The sequence below is a fragment of the Arvicanthis niloticus genome, chromosome 13 (genome assembly GCF_011762505.2).
Source record: "Arvicanthis niloticus isolate mArvNil1 chromosome 13, mArvNil1.pat.X, whole genome shotgun sequence".
Classification (NCBI taxonomy): Eukaryota; Metazoa; Chordata; class Mammalia; order Rodentia; family Muridae; genus Arvicanthis; species Arvicanthis niloticus.
Window position 1 is genome coordinate 42,744,150 of NC_047670.1, and position 16,722 is coordinate 42,760,871.

At 48.1% G+C, this 16,722-nt stretch overlaps 1 protein-coding gene across 4 annotated transcripts in view; it reads left to right on the top strand.

Annotated features, from left to right (window-relative positions):
- Window positions 1–482: 482 nt before the first annotated feature.
- Ccn4 (cellular communication network factor 4) overlaps window positions 483–16,722 on the top strand; it is a 33,476-nt gene continuing 17,236 nt past the window's right edge. The window contains exons 1-2 of one of the 4 annotated variants that reach the window (XM_076911428.1): window positions 483–828; window positions 16,374–16,653. In XM_076911428.1, coding sequence (XP_076767543.1) covers window positions 760–828; window positions 16,374–16,653 — 349 coding nt within the window. In that variant the 5' untranslated portion in view covers window positions 483–759. Of the gene's footprint in view, window positions 829–9,555; window positions 9,888–13,973; window positions 14,068–16,373; window positions 16,654–16,722 lie in introns of those variants that run through there. The other 3 variants (XM_034517029.2, XM_076911429.1, XM_076911430.1) reach the window with 3 other exon arrangements.

A 16,722-nucleotide genomic window follows, 5' to 3' on the forward strand; every position in this document is an offset into this window, starting at 1 on the left:
GACCAAGGCCAGGAGCCCTGTCCCACCAAGAATAAGAAATATTAAAAGACACTGAAGACAGGCTAATGGACTGAGGATCCCTGGCAAAGGAGCCAGCTGGGAGAGGAACTGCCACCAGCATCCATGGCCTTGAGGAGCAGGGCAGACCCTGCTGATAGCTCACACCTCCTGGCCTGTCAGTGATAAATTCTTGTCATTTCTGGGTGGAGTAAGAACTTTTTTGCTTGCCTCTGAGTCAGCCGTGGGAGAGACAGTGAAGAAAGGCTAGCACACGGGAAGAGCTAAGTCCTCCCCACCCCCACGTATCCCCAGAACCCTTGCAAGGCTCTCCCTGTGTCTCTACCATCTCTACTTCCAGCCCACACCCTTCTGTTTCCTCCCTCCTGCCCTGAAAGCCTGAGTCCTCCTGGAACACTGAGGATGCTGGGTGAGAATTCATTCACCTTCCCATGTGGAGTAGGTCCTGGGACTTTCCCTTTAAGAGCTGTCAGAGCGGGGAGGCTGGCCAAGCTGGGCTGGAGGTGGGGACAGAGGAAAGAAAAAGAGAGAGGGGGAGAGAAGCAGAAAAAGTTTTTTTAGAGGAAAATGCAGGGCTAGTCTGTTGGCCTGACGTCAGATGTCGATTTGACAAACCCCCCCGGGGGCTGAGGAAGGCTCTCCGATGCTCTGATGGGCCAGCCCAGTCCTGGCCCAGCTCCCTGGAGAGGTATCTGCATCCTCTGGGCTGAGCCGTAGCTCCTGTGACGCTGACTTCCAGGCATGAGGTGGCTCCTGCCCTGGACGCTGGCAGCCGTGGCAGTCCTGATGGTGGGCAACATCCTGGCCACGGTGAGTCCTGCCTAGAAGGGATCACTGAGGGGACCTGGTCCCTTTCTGCCTGGTTCTGAGCCTGAGGGGCTGGGGGGGTGGTGGTGTCAAGACAAGATGGGTTTGAATAATGAATAGAGAGAGAAGAGAGCTGCTTGGGTTGGAAGAAGGTGGTGGAGTGGGGCAGAAGGGGCATCCCTCAAGAGAGCCACGCTGTTTCCCTGATTCACAGACAATAACACTCAACAAAATAAAGGCCTGGGGATCTGCACCCCAGACTGGCCCTGTGATCTTGGGTGGGTCACTCACTCATTCAGAGCAGCATAAAATGAGGGGGTTGCTAAGAGCATCCAGAGCCTAAGACTTTGAAAACGCCAGGACTCTGAGCATCAGAACTTTCCCAAAGAGAGGTACTGGGAAACCCCAGAGGGAAAAAATGTGAAGGAACATGCCAGCTCTCAGCAAATCTCCACCAAGCAAGTAGGGTTTGGGTTTACCACCATGAGCTCCTTGTGGCCCTCCATGGTTTGTTCCTGTTCTGTCATTTCCAGAGGCATCTGGGTCTTGGAAGGAGGGACATCAGTTTGCACCCTCCAGAGACAGGGAAAAAGACACGTGGCAAAGCAGGGAAGCCTGCTGGAGCAGAGCTGGAGGTGGCTGGGCCACAGGGCAAACTGCTAGAGACAGTGAGTGATGTGGGCAGCTGAACAGAGGGGAAGCAGCTTCGGGCAGCGGGGTGAGGCAGCTACTGGGCAGCTGCTGAGTCTGAGGTCTCACATGAGGGCCAAAGACAGTGGGAGTCGCAAGGCTACTGACACTGGGACAAGGACTTCTTTAGGGGGTGCTAACACGCATATTCCATGAGTCTTGGAGTCAGAGTACAGCTTCCTGCCTGTCGACACAGAGGCTTGGTCCATTTCCACTGAAGCTCAGAACTAGACATGGCTGGGACTGGGTAACAGACACCTTTGAGATATTACATGCAGAGAGTGAACTTGTCCAGTTTGTACCTAAGTCCTCTGGCCCTTGTATGATGCTTGTTCATAATAGCATCTGACCCTACAACAAGTAAAAAATACCAGCTCTGTTCACAAAGGATAGCCAGAAGCAGAAGACCTGTCCAGGGTTGGAATGAGCAAGTGACCAGGGTCACATCCTCACCACTCAGCCCTCCCAACATACCCTAAGCTTAAAGTCCAGGAAGGAAACAAACAGGCCTGCCTCTGCCTCAGGACAGGTTGTGACTGGGTACAAGCCTGCAGGTGGCTGGGCTTAGGAGGGCAGGGTGTGGATGGAGAATTGGTGACAGGAGAGCCAGCATCAGAGTGAGGGCTCAAGACGGGAAGTTCATGGTGAGTCTTGCACTGGAGCCTGCTCTCCTGCCACCAGAGCAGCCAGGACTGGGGGATGGTGAGGGGCAGAGTCACGGCTTTTCAGGAGATATCAATAAAGAGACCCCAAGTCCAGAAGGATCTGGTAGCAGCAGCAGCAAGGAGTGCTTCCAGGAAAATTTCCCTGACTGTCCACCCCATTCTCTTAGGAGTCTCCCAGCCTCTTGTTTTCCAGGATGTCCTCAAACCCCTGTCCACTGACACAGTACCCTTGATGGTACAGAGCTGGTCTGTGCCCAGAAGTCAGTGCCTGGCTTTGTGACCAAATTCCACACATGGCATCCTCCCGGACTGATAAAGACAGAGAGTTCATGTCCAGCAAGGGACAGGGGGGCCCCATGGAAAGAGTGACGTGCATTGACCATATGGAAGTTAAAGTATGTGGGAAGAGAGCATTGCCAAGAAGTCTTTGAGGAAGTGGGCTGGGAGGGAGACGCTGTCTGGTGTGATGTAGCTAAACGGGCTGTTGGCAAGAACAGGAGGCCAGCTGGGGAGGGGGCCTTACAAAGTTGGGGAGGGAGGCAGATTCTGGGCTCACATGCAAAGCCTGGTACCTATGACGGTGTTCTGGTTGCCACTCTGTGTGAAGAACAGTTTGTTTTATCTTCTCTTTTTCTTGGAGAAAGTGGTGAGCGCCCACCTGCTGAGACAAAGGGGAGAGTGTGTGAGCCTTTCCAAGGACAGTGTATGTGGTAACACCCACCCATGTGTCATGCCTGTGTAGAGATAGAAGCCTTGCCTAAGTATCATCAACATTCACTGATGCTCAGAGAGGTTAGTCAAATTACCTGAGGCCACACAGCTAACAGTCCATGGAAATGACTTTTGAACTTGGGTGACAGCCTTCTGCTGCCCTGTGTCCTTGTATAGAAACAGATACATGTTGCCTGGATCCTAGCAACATTTGCAGGCTGGAGACATCCACCCATGTGTTAAAATAAGAGATAAAAGAGGGACCAAGCAATGTCTCCCGGGATAAATAGGCTTGGATTCAGGGTATACCACTGGCTGAATCTTCTCTCCCTATCCATGGGGTGGGGGGGCTGTTCAAGCAATTGCATGTGTGTGAGGGGGTGGAAAGAGAGCTGGGGGCGGGGGGATTCATTGTTTGGATAGGGAATGCCAACTCGTTTTCTATTCCAAGAACCTCTTACAGAATACAGGGTCTGGGCATGTGATGAAATCCTCCCTCTAATTGAAAAAGCAAGCATGACCCACAGACAGTCTCTACATACCTAGGCATTGTGCAGCTGTGAGTCAGCAGCTCCGCCCACCCCACCCCACCCCACCCCACCCCACCCCACCCCCAGATCAGAGTCTGCAGTGACTTAAACCTCTTCCTGGCTTGGCCCCACCAGGATGCTCCAGGAAAGCTGCTGAGAGTCAGTCTGGCCCACTAGGCATGGTATTTGTTCAGGGTTGGCAAGTAGGAAGGCTGCCCCATACTATTCTTGAAAGACATAAGCTCCACCTGTGGGCTGACCTCTGGTCCTGCCACAGGGTTTAGTGATAGTCCTGTTTATGAAAACTAAATGGGGAACTGCCACATAGTGCAGAAATCAACTTTCAAGCCCACTGTAGTGTCCTGCCCCATCTCCCAGGGTCTTCAAGACGCTGTCCGAAGTGTGACTTCACTAAGAACAGAGAAGGAGTTAACGTTGCAGCCAGACTACCATAGCCATAAAAGCCACTTAGGGTCAGGGGTAGGGGAAGAAGGTAACTGTAAGGTCTCAGTGTTAGGCTTTGGTATATGAGTTCTTATTGTCAGCAAACTACAGATGCCTCGCTCAGCAGCCGCAGGACGATAAGAGGCCCACTCGGTTACAGCACAAAGCTTTAGCCTCTATGTTGACCACCACATTGGAATACTGTCCACTGAGAAGACAAGAGCGTGCTGTAGTCCAGATGCTCACTATCCATTGCAGCTTCTTCTACCATGGGCCACTTGGCCTCTGGGCTTCAGCCAACCCCTCAGCCATGCTGAGTGGTGCCTTGGATTGCAGACTCCAGGGGAGAGAGTCCACAGCAGACTCTTTAATTCCTACTCTGGCTCCTGTTGACAGGATATGCTTAGACTGTGTTTTGGGTTCAAAAAATTGAAGCCAATTTCACCTGCTTCTGATTCCTTTTGATATAGCTACTAGAAAATTCTATTTGTGGCTGGCAAATGGACACAAGGGTATTGAGTTCAGTGAGAGGGCCAGGCTTACAAGGCAAATATCTTAGGGGAAAAATGTCCCTGATGCACAATTTAAAAGGACAAGTGTCCCTTTAGACATTCACATTAGATTCCAGAGATGGGGAGAGGATGAAGGGGAAGGGTAAAGAGAACACATGAGGCCTGCAGAAGCAATCCCATTATCCATCCCAGCAGCACCACTGGATCCAAGACAGGTGGAAGACCAGGATTCAGGCAGTCCTCCAACCCAGGAGTACAGGCATTATGGGAACTGGACTCAGGCCCATGTGTGTGCAGAGCAGGGCATGGAAGCATTTGCTCTCCTATGTTCAGTTCAGGGCATCTTCTAAATCTTGTTAGCTAGGTCTCCAGCCTTAAAAGGGAAGTCGGTGATCATCCTAAGAGACTGTGGAAGAGAAAGGAAGACGGGTGAGGTGACGCTGCTATCGGTAAGGGAGATGGTGATGATGTCGGTGCTGCTGCCGCTATGATAGTGGTAATGAGAGAATGGTGATGATAGAAATGGGGGTGATAATGGCATTTGTGAGGATGGTGAGGTAATGACACACACGGTGGTGACAATAGAAATATAGTGGAGGTGATGGTGATGATGATGGTGATTTTGGTGTGGATGGTAATTACGGTGGTGATGATGCTGCAGATGGTGGTGATAATGGTGATGGTGACAGTGATACTGAGGATGCCTGTAGGGTTGGGTATAACTGAAAAACTGGAGTCATGGGCAGTAGCCCCCCGAATCCACCCCCTCCCCGTTTTGACTGTAGGTCTTACAGATCATCTGCTCGCTTGTTCTGTTGGAAATCTGGGGTGCCCACATGGGGTCTGCACTGGATGGTTGAGAAAAGAAGGCACCTGCCTGAGAGACAGTTTCCGAACAACTAAAGCTTGCCTTGGATTTTTAAAACATGGACAGAATAAAGTATTCTCTGCTCTAGTACTGACATCCTGATTCTTTAGCTTCCCCTTCCCCTTCCCCTTCCCCTTCCCCTTCCCCTTCCCCTTCCCCTTCCCTTCCCCTTCCCCTTCCCCTTCCCCTTCCCCTCTGCTTCTCTATCTTCTTCCCCACTTCCTCCTCTTCCTTCTACTTCTTCCACTGAAAGGAAAAAAAAAAAAAAGGCTAGAAGGAGGTGGGAGGCAGAAGAGGGAGAAGCTGGGCCTCTGGAAGCGGATAATGAACATTCCAGGGATGTGATTTGATCTTGGCCCGCCCACCAGACTGAGGTCTGGAGGCAAGTCCAGGCGAAATTTCCACTGTTGCAGATCTGCTGGGGGCAGGGGATAGGCAGGGCAGAGTCCAGACTCTGAGAGCTCCTCCAGGGACCCTGCCTCAAGTCTATGAATGAAGAGAAGGAAAGAGGGTTGGGAACCTCCCCAGGACTAGAGAGGTCTGAGGGGGCTGGTAGGATAAAGGAATATTTAGAAAAAGCTAAATTTCAACCCTGTTTTTAAGCAAAATGATAGACTCCCTGAATTGCTGGCTGCTCTGCCATCCCAGCCTTGTCTGCTCCATGGGTCACCTCCAAGAAGTCTTCCTCACATCCCCCAAGTAGGGCTACAGATGTCTCCATAGATCTTACCTTTGTCAGGTGGAAGGGGTCACACCACTCAACTGAAGCTACGCTGGCCTCACCCCATGGAAGGCCATCCTTTGCCCATGTTCTGTATTCCTACAAAGCGTAACATCTCTCAACTCTCAAACCACGTGGTCTGCTCAACCCCAGGTCTTTGTACATGCTGTGTCCTCCACCAACCTGGCTCATGCTAGGTTCTTTCCTGCTCTGGCATGTCCCCTATTGGTCTGTCAGCCGCTGTGCTAGAACACTAGGTGCTCAGGACAGGTATTGCAGTGACTCCTAAAGCTAGGTCAGGGCTGATGACAGCTAGTTAGATTGTATGTGGGAAGGATAAACAGGAAGGGGTGACCAATTACGTATCTAAAGTGGAGATGCTTGATGGAGAGGGCCAGAGAATGTTGGACGAGGACCTGATACAGTTTCTATGTAGTCCAGGCAACAAGCTGTGACTCCCAGACTTGGTACCAAATCAAGAGTCAGGATCTCAGCTTTTACAGGCCCTGTGCTGGTCTCAGCCTCAGTGTTTCTATCTGGGAAGTGGATATGATGGTCCACTCTGCCTGATACCAGGTAAACCTGGACAGAATTCAGGAGAAGGCGGGGCTAAGCAGCCCAGGGATAAGAGTCAGCCCAATCCACAGGCCAGGCAATGGCTTATTACCCACGATGGATGGAGAAGCCCTGTTCACAGAGCCTTGTGTTCACACACGCTGTACTGGGTATGAGTGAGACTGGAGCCTAAGTTTGTTGTAGATTGGATGAGGATTCCTCTAGTTGTGGGTAGAGGATGATTTGGGGACTGTAGTCATCAAGTCTTCCAGTTCCTGCCTTTCTCACTGAAATCTACATCCATGTACATGTGCCTCCCCCCCCCCAACACACACACACCTTTTAGAAATAGAGGAAGATGAGCAGCAGTTCAAATACCTCAGGGTCTCAGTTTCCCTATTTGTGATCACCTCCCAAGGTACTTCTACCATTACCATCACCATGGCTTGACTGCTTCAGGAAAAGGACCTTGTCTTCTCCATGGACCATGGCCCCTGCCTGCCATTGCCACATCCTTAAACCCGAAGTCTATCTTTTCACACCAGTGACTGAGATTGGGGAATCTCAACCCACCTTAGCTGGGGCTATCTCTAGCTTAGACACCCTCCCTGAACTGAATAATTGACTGGTCAATTATTCTCCCTGTTTAAGATGCAGTGGAGATGCCTTCTCTTCCCAGAAACATCTTATGCTCTCACTGCTCTCTCCTTTCTCTTTACCCCCACCCTCCCTCTGCTACCACATGAGGAATCCTATCTGAGTATGAGCTGAAGGAGCAATGCCTGAGAGTTGAGATTCAGCTCCATACTAGAGGCCTCGAGCAGACCTGCCTTCCTATAGTTCATGTCACTCACTACATTAGAGAGAACTTGCCATTCTGCCTGCTCTCTGGGGTTAGCACCAAGATACAATCATCTGCTGAAAACACTCCAGATTTTCAACAGGCCGTGGAGGACACCTGCTTGTAATACTAGCACTTGGGAAGCAGAGCCCTGAGAATCAAGTACTTAATATCATCCTTGACTACATAGTGAGTTTGAGGCTAGTCTGGGCTACATTGATACCCTGTCTTAGAAAAGCCAAAATATTAAATAAATACATAAAATAAATAAATTAGAGACAGTATTGATTCAAAGAAGCCATTAGAACTGCTCTTCTAGTGGCCAGTGCCATATGAGCATGCTCTGAGGATTCATATGAAGAAATGATTTTTAAAAAGTAACCCATTTTGTTGCCATGATAATTGTATGCAGGTTGCATTTTCTAAAACTCTCTCCCACTTCATAGGCACATCAAGAATCTCAGGAAAAACACTGGAAGCCTATGACTTCCTACGTTTCTGGAATGAGCAAGCATGCACTGGTGTGTGTGTGTGTGTGTGTGTGTGTGTGTGTGTGTGTATATACAACAAAAAAAGAAAAAAGAAACAAGGTCAACAACAAAGCAACAAAGTACAGGTGATGATAAAGGCTGGGGGGGGGGGGAAACAGTGTCATTGTCCCAACTTCATGAGATTAAATTCTCACTTGAATATTTGTCTCACAATCATCACATTTCAAGTTTATATATGTTAAATTACATATTATATATTTAATGTAAGCACATATAATTTAATTATATCATATAAAATGTATGTCTATATATATTCATTATAAAATCTTTAATTATACATAATATAGTATATCTTGTATGTTATGTGATGTGGATTATAGATAGGCAGATAAATAGAAAGAAATATGAAGGATGACAGAGGTTTATTATAATTGTACTGTCAGGTTTATGTGTCAATTTGACACAAGCTGGAGTTACCACAGAGAAAGGAGGCTCCCTTGAAAACAATGCCTCCATGAGATCCAGCTGTAAGGCATTTTCTCAATTAGTGATTAAGGAGGGGGGGGGGCTCATTGTGTATGGTGCCATCCCTGGGCTGGTGGGCCTGGGTTCTATAAGAAAGCAAGCTGAGCAAGCCAGGGGAAGCAAGCCAATAAGTAACATCCCTCCATGGCCTCTGCATCAGCTCCTGCTTCCTGACCTGCTTGAGTTCCAGTCCTGACTTCCTGTGGTAACGAACAGCAATGTGGAAGTGTAAGCTGAATAAACCCTTTCTTCCCCAACTTGCTTCTTGGTCATGATGTTTGTGCAGGAATAGAAACCCTGACTAAGACAGTAACATTACTATTATTATTTTGGATTTTTTGAGATAGAGTTTCTCTGTGTAGCCCTGGATGTCATGGTACCACTCTGTAGACCAGGCTGGCCTCCAACTCAGAGATCCACCTGCCTCTGCCTCCCTAGTGCAGGGATTAAACTCATGTACCCTGATTTCTTGTGACTTTCTTAAAATTCTCCAAAAGTGCTAAAACCACTTCTGGTCCCTACATAGAAACCCTGCGATGGGTGTCACCAGAATGTGGCTGCTATAACTCCAACCCTTGGTCTTTTCACACTCTTGTCTCCTCAGAAGCAAGGGCCTAGAGCAGGTAATGATCGTGTATCATTGTACCTGGAGGTTAGCAAAGGCTCTAAGTATAATTCTCCTTCCCTTTTGAGATGGGATACTGATAGTCATTCCAGGCTAGCCCAGAACTCATGATCTTTTTATCTCTGACTCTCAGGGGCTAGGGTCATAGTCCTGTCCGCCTTGTCTTGCCTCTTTGTACATTTGAGGAGATTAAATTAGTGCTTATAGTTTGAAATGATCCTCAACTCTTGCCCCTTTTATCCTCTCCACACAAAATTGCCTTGTCCAGCCAGAGGCTTCCGAAAGAGCTTCCTTTCGACGGAAGGAAATCTGCCATCTTCCAAAGTCCTTGTTCTTACCTTCTAGTCAGCCAGAGTGAAACTTGGGGGCAACTTCACTCCATGAAAACCCTCTTGAATGAAGCCTGGGGGTCCAAGGCTGTGTTGGGAGGTGAAAGGGCCTCCCACTCATGCCTGACCCAGGTCTGCAAGTCTTAGAGCCAAGATCCTCCCACACAGTGGTCTAGAGGACCTGGTGTCCAGAAACGTCCAGGGGACACTGAAAACGTGGCACTCTCCATGGCATAAACCTCTGGACCAGAAATCGGCAACAAAGCAGTGGGACCCACAGGTTCCTGTGGTGCATGCCACAGCCTGGGCCCAGACCTACCGTGTCTTTTGTCTCCCACAGAGCCTCTCTTTTCAGCAGCTGCTTTTAAGCCCGGGTACTCCCAACATCCCCAGATCTTAGGGTGTGATCTACCATTTCTGCCTCGACACTGACCTCTGGTGGAGCATCTCAGCACAGTCACCCAAAGGCTTCAGCCAGGCTCTCCGCACCCACCACTCAACTGCTGTTCCCTGAGCATTGCCCACGTGTGTTCTCTCACAGCTGTGAGCACTCAGGTGATTTCCCCTTGCTGGGCTTCTAAACCCAGTCATTCTCTCCTCTTCCGGGGCCCTTTGGAATTAAGGATCATCCCTTTTTGTGATACAATCCTGCAGTGGTCCATGCTTTGTCTCTCAAGGGACCAGGTACCCAGTAGAGGCTTAGTGCATGGGTATGGTGGGAAGATGGGAGAACAAATGAATGAGCACGGGTGGATGAAGGTATGTATGACACAGCTAGCAGTGGCAACCACTGTGGAGGAACACCAGAGTCACACAGGACTGGCGGGCAGTGAGACCTTCAACTCTCTGAGCCTTTGTTTCTTGCACTGGGTATGGGGATAACACTAACGCCTCTTATCAGGTTGATAAAGGGCCATGCCGCCACATCCTTTCCAAAATGAGGAGGAGAGTTCAAACAAAATGACAGTCCTCAGTACCTAGCTCTGGCAGTGGTGAGGATGAGAGGCTGTCACATGAGATACCCCCACTTCCCTGTGTCTTCTCAACACTGGACCATTCATGCCCTCAGAAAAGAGACACTAGCATGTCTCCCTTATCCCCTTACCCCAGTAGGGTCCACTCCAGCCAGGCTGGGTCCTATTTTCTGATCCCACATCCCTATTGAGCACCTTTTAAAAAATGGAGTGATGCCATTATATGAAGCCCAAAGAATCACTTAGTTTCTGGGTCTATCTAGAGTGCTGGACCAGAATGCCCCACCCTTAGCCATTGCTCACCTGTAAACAGCATACTACAGATGCATATGCAGGCTGGTACGAGCATATGCAAGTTTCCCTACGGCTATGGACTTTCCTTCTCAATTCAATCAGCTTTAGCATTCCTGTAAGTTTGACCACAGAGATCAAAAAAATACTTTTACCCTGCCTATCCATTGTTCCCTTTATCCAGAAATATGGGACTCTTAGGGACATTGCTACCAAGCTATGCCTTCCTTTTTCTCTGTTTTCAAGTACCTTACCAAAGTCTCAAGGGCTAAGATGAATTTCAAATCATCACTTAACAGCATTTTGTCCTGAGGGGTAAAAGAAAGATATACACCCCAAAGCCATGTCTGCTGGCGCTGTGTAGAGCACTTGGAGGCACTTCATACTATGTGTGAAGAATATTAAAGCAGGAAGATGACCCAAGGCTCTGTTCTGTCTCTTTCCCCCATCCTGTGTTCTCAAGCCACTATTTTTACCCTCTTAAGAATCACAAGCACTACAGGCCAACTCAGCCCTGTCTAGAAGAATCCAGAGTCCAAGTGGGATCGGGTCATCTGTGTTGATGGTTACTGCCTTCAGATCTAGAAGAGTCTTGATGCCCAGTATCCCCTCCAGCAGCCTAAGTTTGGCTCTCTGGAGACAGGGATGGGCATCAGTACACTCTGACAAGGTGATTCTGGTGGGGAAGAGAGTCCCGGGAGTTCTGTTGGGTTATGCTTCTTCTGCAGGAAGTGGAGGAGGTCCCCGAGTGAGCAGGAGCAGACAGGCAGGCCTGCAGCCATGGAGCTGGGTAGGCCAGCTATGACTGAGCGTGGACTGTGCATGTGGTTTGGGAGGCATCCTGGGCATGCCACTTTCTTCTTGTCATCCTATTAACACTGTGGCATCTGCAGGATCCAGTGCCAGAAACACATTGTAAAAGGACTTTTATGTGAACAACTTCAATTCAGAAAGACCAAGCCCCCTCTCTCTCTCTCTCTCTCTCTCTCTCTCTCTCTCTCTCTCTCTCTCTCTCTCTCTGTCATTCCTAGTTAGCATTCTCCTTACCAATTCTCTGCTTTATTTTCTCCTTTCTTTGTTCTTCAGAGTACTACCCGGTCCCAGAGTACTGAGTCTGCGCAGATGCATCTGCCTACTTTGGGGTAGGTGCATAGGCTGCCTGTGATGTGTAAGAAGGTGACAGCCAGGGCTCTCTCAGAATAGGACAGGGCTCATGTAGGAATAGTAAAGACAGAATCCCAAGAAAAGTATGGGTGCAGAAAAAGGATCTTAAGGCCCTAGGACAATGTCCTAATGAAGCAAAGTGCTTCTAGGAAATTCAATGGCACCTTAAAGTGCACAAGGGGCTTTCTCCTCCCTTTGGGTCACAGAGAGATTCTTCCCATCCTCCCATTGCACCAGACACTGATCCCAGATCTTGAAAAGTTAAGTTTTGCCAGCTATCAGGCTTGCCTGCATGCTTGATGCTTCCACGGGGATGTGGATAGACTTGCTATTTGTATTCTGAGTCCAAAGCTTACCAAGTCTTGTTCTATTTGGACACCAGAGGCCCCAGAAGAAGTCCTCCCCATGGGTTTATTGCAAATAAACAGATTTATTGCGAAAAGCAGATGAGTTAATTGCTTCAAAGCCTTAGAGAAGGTACTCGAAAATTGGCTCCACAGTTATGGGCACTTGCTTCTCTTCCAGAGAAGCAGAGTTTGGCTCCCAGAATCTGTGACTAGTAGTTCATGACCAACTATGATTCTAACTCCAGGGGATCTGATACCCTCTTATGGTCTCTATGGGCATGTGAACAGACATAGAATACACACAGTTACACTAGCACACATATATACACATATATACACACTAATAATAATAATTGTTGTTGTTATCATTATTATTACTGTATAAAACAACTTTTCCTAAAGCTTTAGGCAGAGAGAATCTTGGTCCCATCCCTGACTCCCTAGATGACTTTCTACAGACCTTCTGAGATCACTTAGACTTTCTGAAGACCCAGTTCCTCACCACTCTGAGGAAAATCAGCAGTCTCGCTTTATGTTAGACAATTTATGAGCCAGTGTGTATTCATATGCTGTAAGAAACCCTCCATAAGTATTATCTGTAGAAATATCAAAAACTTGTGTGCTTATTCACACCACAAAACAGGAGAGTGGCAGGTAGGTAATCCTGTCCTTAAGAATTCAAAGTTCAGTTGAAGATATGGATATTCACTCATCACTTCTGCTGATAGGGGCTTATTGACAGCTACTATGTGCCCATCTTTGTGAAGCTTGATCTCTGTCACCATAATTGCCAGCTACTATTTTTTAATACTTTGTTCCTTCTTATTTAGTATCAGTGTGTGTATGTGGGGCAAGAAGATAGCTTTCAGGAGTTGGTTCTCTCCTTCTGCCTTGTTGAGTCGATGCCTCTTGCCATGTCTGCTGCACTACACATGTTAGGTTGGCTGGTCCATGGCTTCAGAGCAACCCTCCTCTCTCCTCCATCCATCTCACTTTAGGAGTTATGGGATTAGAACTGCATGCTGACTCACTGTTCTTCCAGAGGTCCTGAGTTCAATTCCCAGCAACCACATGGTGGCTCAGAACTGCATGCTGCCACATCTGTCCTTTATACATGGATTCCAGGGGGTAGAGTTCAGTTCATCAGATTTTTACTGGCTGAGCCATTTCACCAGCTTCTGGACAGCTCTTGGTTGCCTCCCCCAAATGATTCTTGAATATGTTTTAGCTAGTTTCTTCCATCAAGAAATTCTCCCTTCATCATGGGAAAAATACTGAATCCAACAAGTCTGAGTTCTAAATCCACGTTCAAAGGAAGTTAGGTACTACTTTAGTCATCTCACTGATCTGTAAAATACAAATAATATACCCATCTCCTTGCAGAAGATGAGGTAGTCTGAGATCTTAACTAGGTTAGTCTCAAGTGTCCTCCGGCTGGTAGCCCTCAATAGACAGACCGAGTAACTTGAGACTAGCATGAAGTAGTTCCCTTGGGGGTGAGTAAGAATGCCTCTTGCCAAGGAGAAAGCTGAGCCTCAGACAGAAAACCCTCGTGCCACAAGAATGATGGTAAACAAAGCCTTGTCATAAGGGTACGCTGTGATTTACTCCAAGCCCAGATCTTCCCCCAAGCATCTCCTGCTAAAAATCTCTCAGTGAGTGAGGCATTGAGGACTACTCTTGGCCAATGCACTCTGTAGGCATCAGCAGCCAGCCAGCCTCTGCCTCTTCACACCCACTCTGGTTTGCACACATGCTCCTGCACCCAGGACATCACATGCCACCTACTTTGCATTGTGTGCCCACTGCTCCATGTGCTTAGTCCCCTACCCTCCTTCCTTAACCGTTGGGTCCATTCTTGCTCTTCCATCATGGTTTCTACAGCTTTGCCACCTCCCTGGAGAAGTTGGCCCCACTCTGTACATCTACTACATTTCTTCTTTGGACTCCTGAAGTCAGGTATGTCTGTTTGCTTCCCCCCCATCGTGTCCTCAACACCCAAGTAAAAACTAGAAGTAAAAACTAGAGCTGTGTTGAGAAAATGAAATGAATAAGTGATGTCACTGTAGCAGTGATCACCTTGGTTACAATTACCATGGACACATCACCACTGGTTTTGCTAGTGAGGGAGCGACTCTATGCGATGCTGCTTCCTTCAACTCACCACAGAGCCTAGCACAGTGTAGGTGCTCCAAAAGTATCTGTGGACTTATTATCCAAAGCGCTGGTGTGCATTTCTCTGCCTGAACAGCCTTTCTTCTGGGGCAAAAGTTCCCTGACAGCTATCTGTGTGTCTCTGTATGTAACCGAGGGTTATTACTGGAAGTCTTACTGGCTTGTAGTCATACATTTTGGATATTAAAGCTGGGCAAGACATCAGGAATCAGGGAACTGCACATTAAATCCTGGAGGAATCTGGTGTGCAGAGGGACAGCGCTGTGCTTTTTGCTTGGGATAGCCAGAAGCCTTAATACCACTAGATGGCACCAATAGCTAAGACTTACCCAGATGCCTGAGGACCTCTAGGCAGATACCAACAAGGCTGCCTACTGATATGAGATTGCTTATTTGGAATGAAGGGAAGAGGCTGATGGTGTTCTCATAGTATGGTGCACCAGCTTATAGCTGTTCCAATGAGTGGGACAGGCTTGAGGAGGTATGCTCTAAGTGTCCCTCATATGCTAAGTCCTTGTGTTTCCACACCCAGTAGACTTTTTTCCATATAACAGCTCTTCTACCCAGACTTCAGAAGGGTTGGGATGTGTTTCCACTTAGAAACTCCCCATCTAACTTCTCAGACTCAATGTATTCTTCTTGACTCTCAAGCTTAATCCTGAGAGGAGAGACTGATTCAGAGTATGATGTCAGGTAGTCCCACAGCACTTTCATCCCTCTGCAAATTAATACCTAGAGAACCCCTCTGTGCACTGTGCACTGTGCACTGTGCACCAGGTGTCATATTCAAGCAGAGAGAGAAACAAAACCCTAACAGAAAAGCCACTGTGTCTGTCCCCAACAAGGCAGACTGTCGCTCCATGCACACTGCAAGCATCTAGTAGCCAAGAGCTCAGAGTGTCATAATAGGTGGTAGAAAGCAGGGAAATCTTTCTCAGACATAGGGAAGATGCCTTGAGGTAGTGAAAGAATGCACCAGGCTGGGCCCTAAATTAATCCTGGAAGTGATATGTCAGCCTGAAATCAAGGTATGGGTAATGCAGGCTGACCAGACTCACCCTGTATGCTTCTGGGCCTTTTTTCTTTGCATCAGTATCTATGTACTGGTGATAATCCAGGACCAGAATGTGCAGGTCAAACTAATGCACCATCTCTGATCCTTTTTAGCCACAGCTATTCCTGCCCTAAACTCCAGAGAGCTTCTTTGCACTTTCCACAGGACCCAGAGCCTTATGCTATGATTCATAACTTCTAATGCTTGTCTCCCCTATATGTTTCATAAGCTTTATGTACAGGACCTTCTCAATTTCATCTTCAAGTGTCCAAAACGTAGAGAAGACTACATGCTAGCTCTAAGACCATATGTTTAATGGTTGAAACAGCCCAGAAAGAGTGAAGGGGTGCAGGGGATTCCCTCTCCCCTTCAGGCCTCAGTTTCCTCTAGTGCAAGGTGAAGAACTCAGATAGGGTCAGGAAGGCAATATCCAGGTTGGGATATGCATGGGTTACAAAGATACAGGCATCTTCAAGGAACTGTGCTTAGATACAAAAAACAAAAAACAAAAAAACAAAAAACAAACAAAAAAAAACAAGGTCTGTAGCATTGATAAATACACACACACACACACACACACACACACACACACACACAGAGAGAGAGAGAGAGAGAGAGAGAGAGAGAGAGAGAGAGAGCCATCTGATTTCCCCAGACACAGAAGACTCCATGAGAGAAGAGTTTGAAGTCTGCAAAGCTCAAATCCAGGGCTCTTCTCTTCCATAACTCAGTGCCACCACATATACATTCAGGACCAAAGAGACACCAAGGAAAGAAGGAAGCCAGAATGGGCCAAGGTGGATGCTAGAGCCCCAGTACTGTACTAGCTAGGAGTTGTTCTGAGTTCTCTGAACTTTGAGCTCCTTAATCTTACTGGCTTCATTGAAAGAAAATCAATGTTTGTCTGTTGGTCATGTGAAAGTCAATAATTGTGAAATCTTCTAAACACAGTGAAGGTGGAAAGGCAGTTTCAGCTATTTGGGTTTGGAAACTCTGGACTCAGCAACCCCTTTTCACCTCTGCTCTTCCTCCACAGGCCCTCTCTCTAACTCCCACAACCATGATCTTCACTCCAGCCCCACTGGAGGAAACCACCACACGCCCCGAGTTCTGCAAGTGGCCATGTGAGTGCCCACAGTCCCCACCTCGCTGCCCACTGGGCGTCAGCCTGATCACAGATGGCTGTGAGTGCTGTAAGATTTGTGCCCAGCAGCTCGGGGACAACTGCACAGAGGCTGCCATCTGTGACCCACACCGGGGCCTCTACTGCGATTACAGTGGGGACCGCCCGAGGTACGCAATAGGAGTGTGTGCACGTAAGTGAGAGACTCCGTACCTTCCATCTGCCCCCACACCTTATCTCTTTCCCATGAACACCCACAATC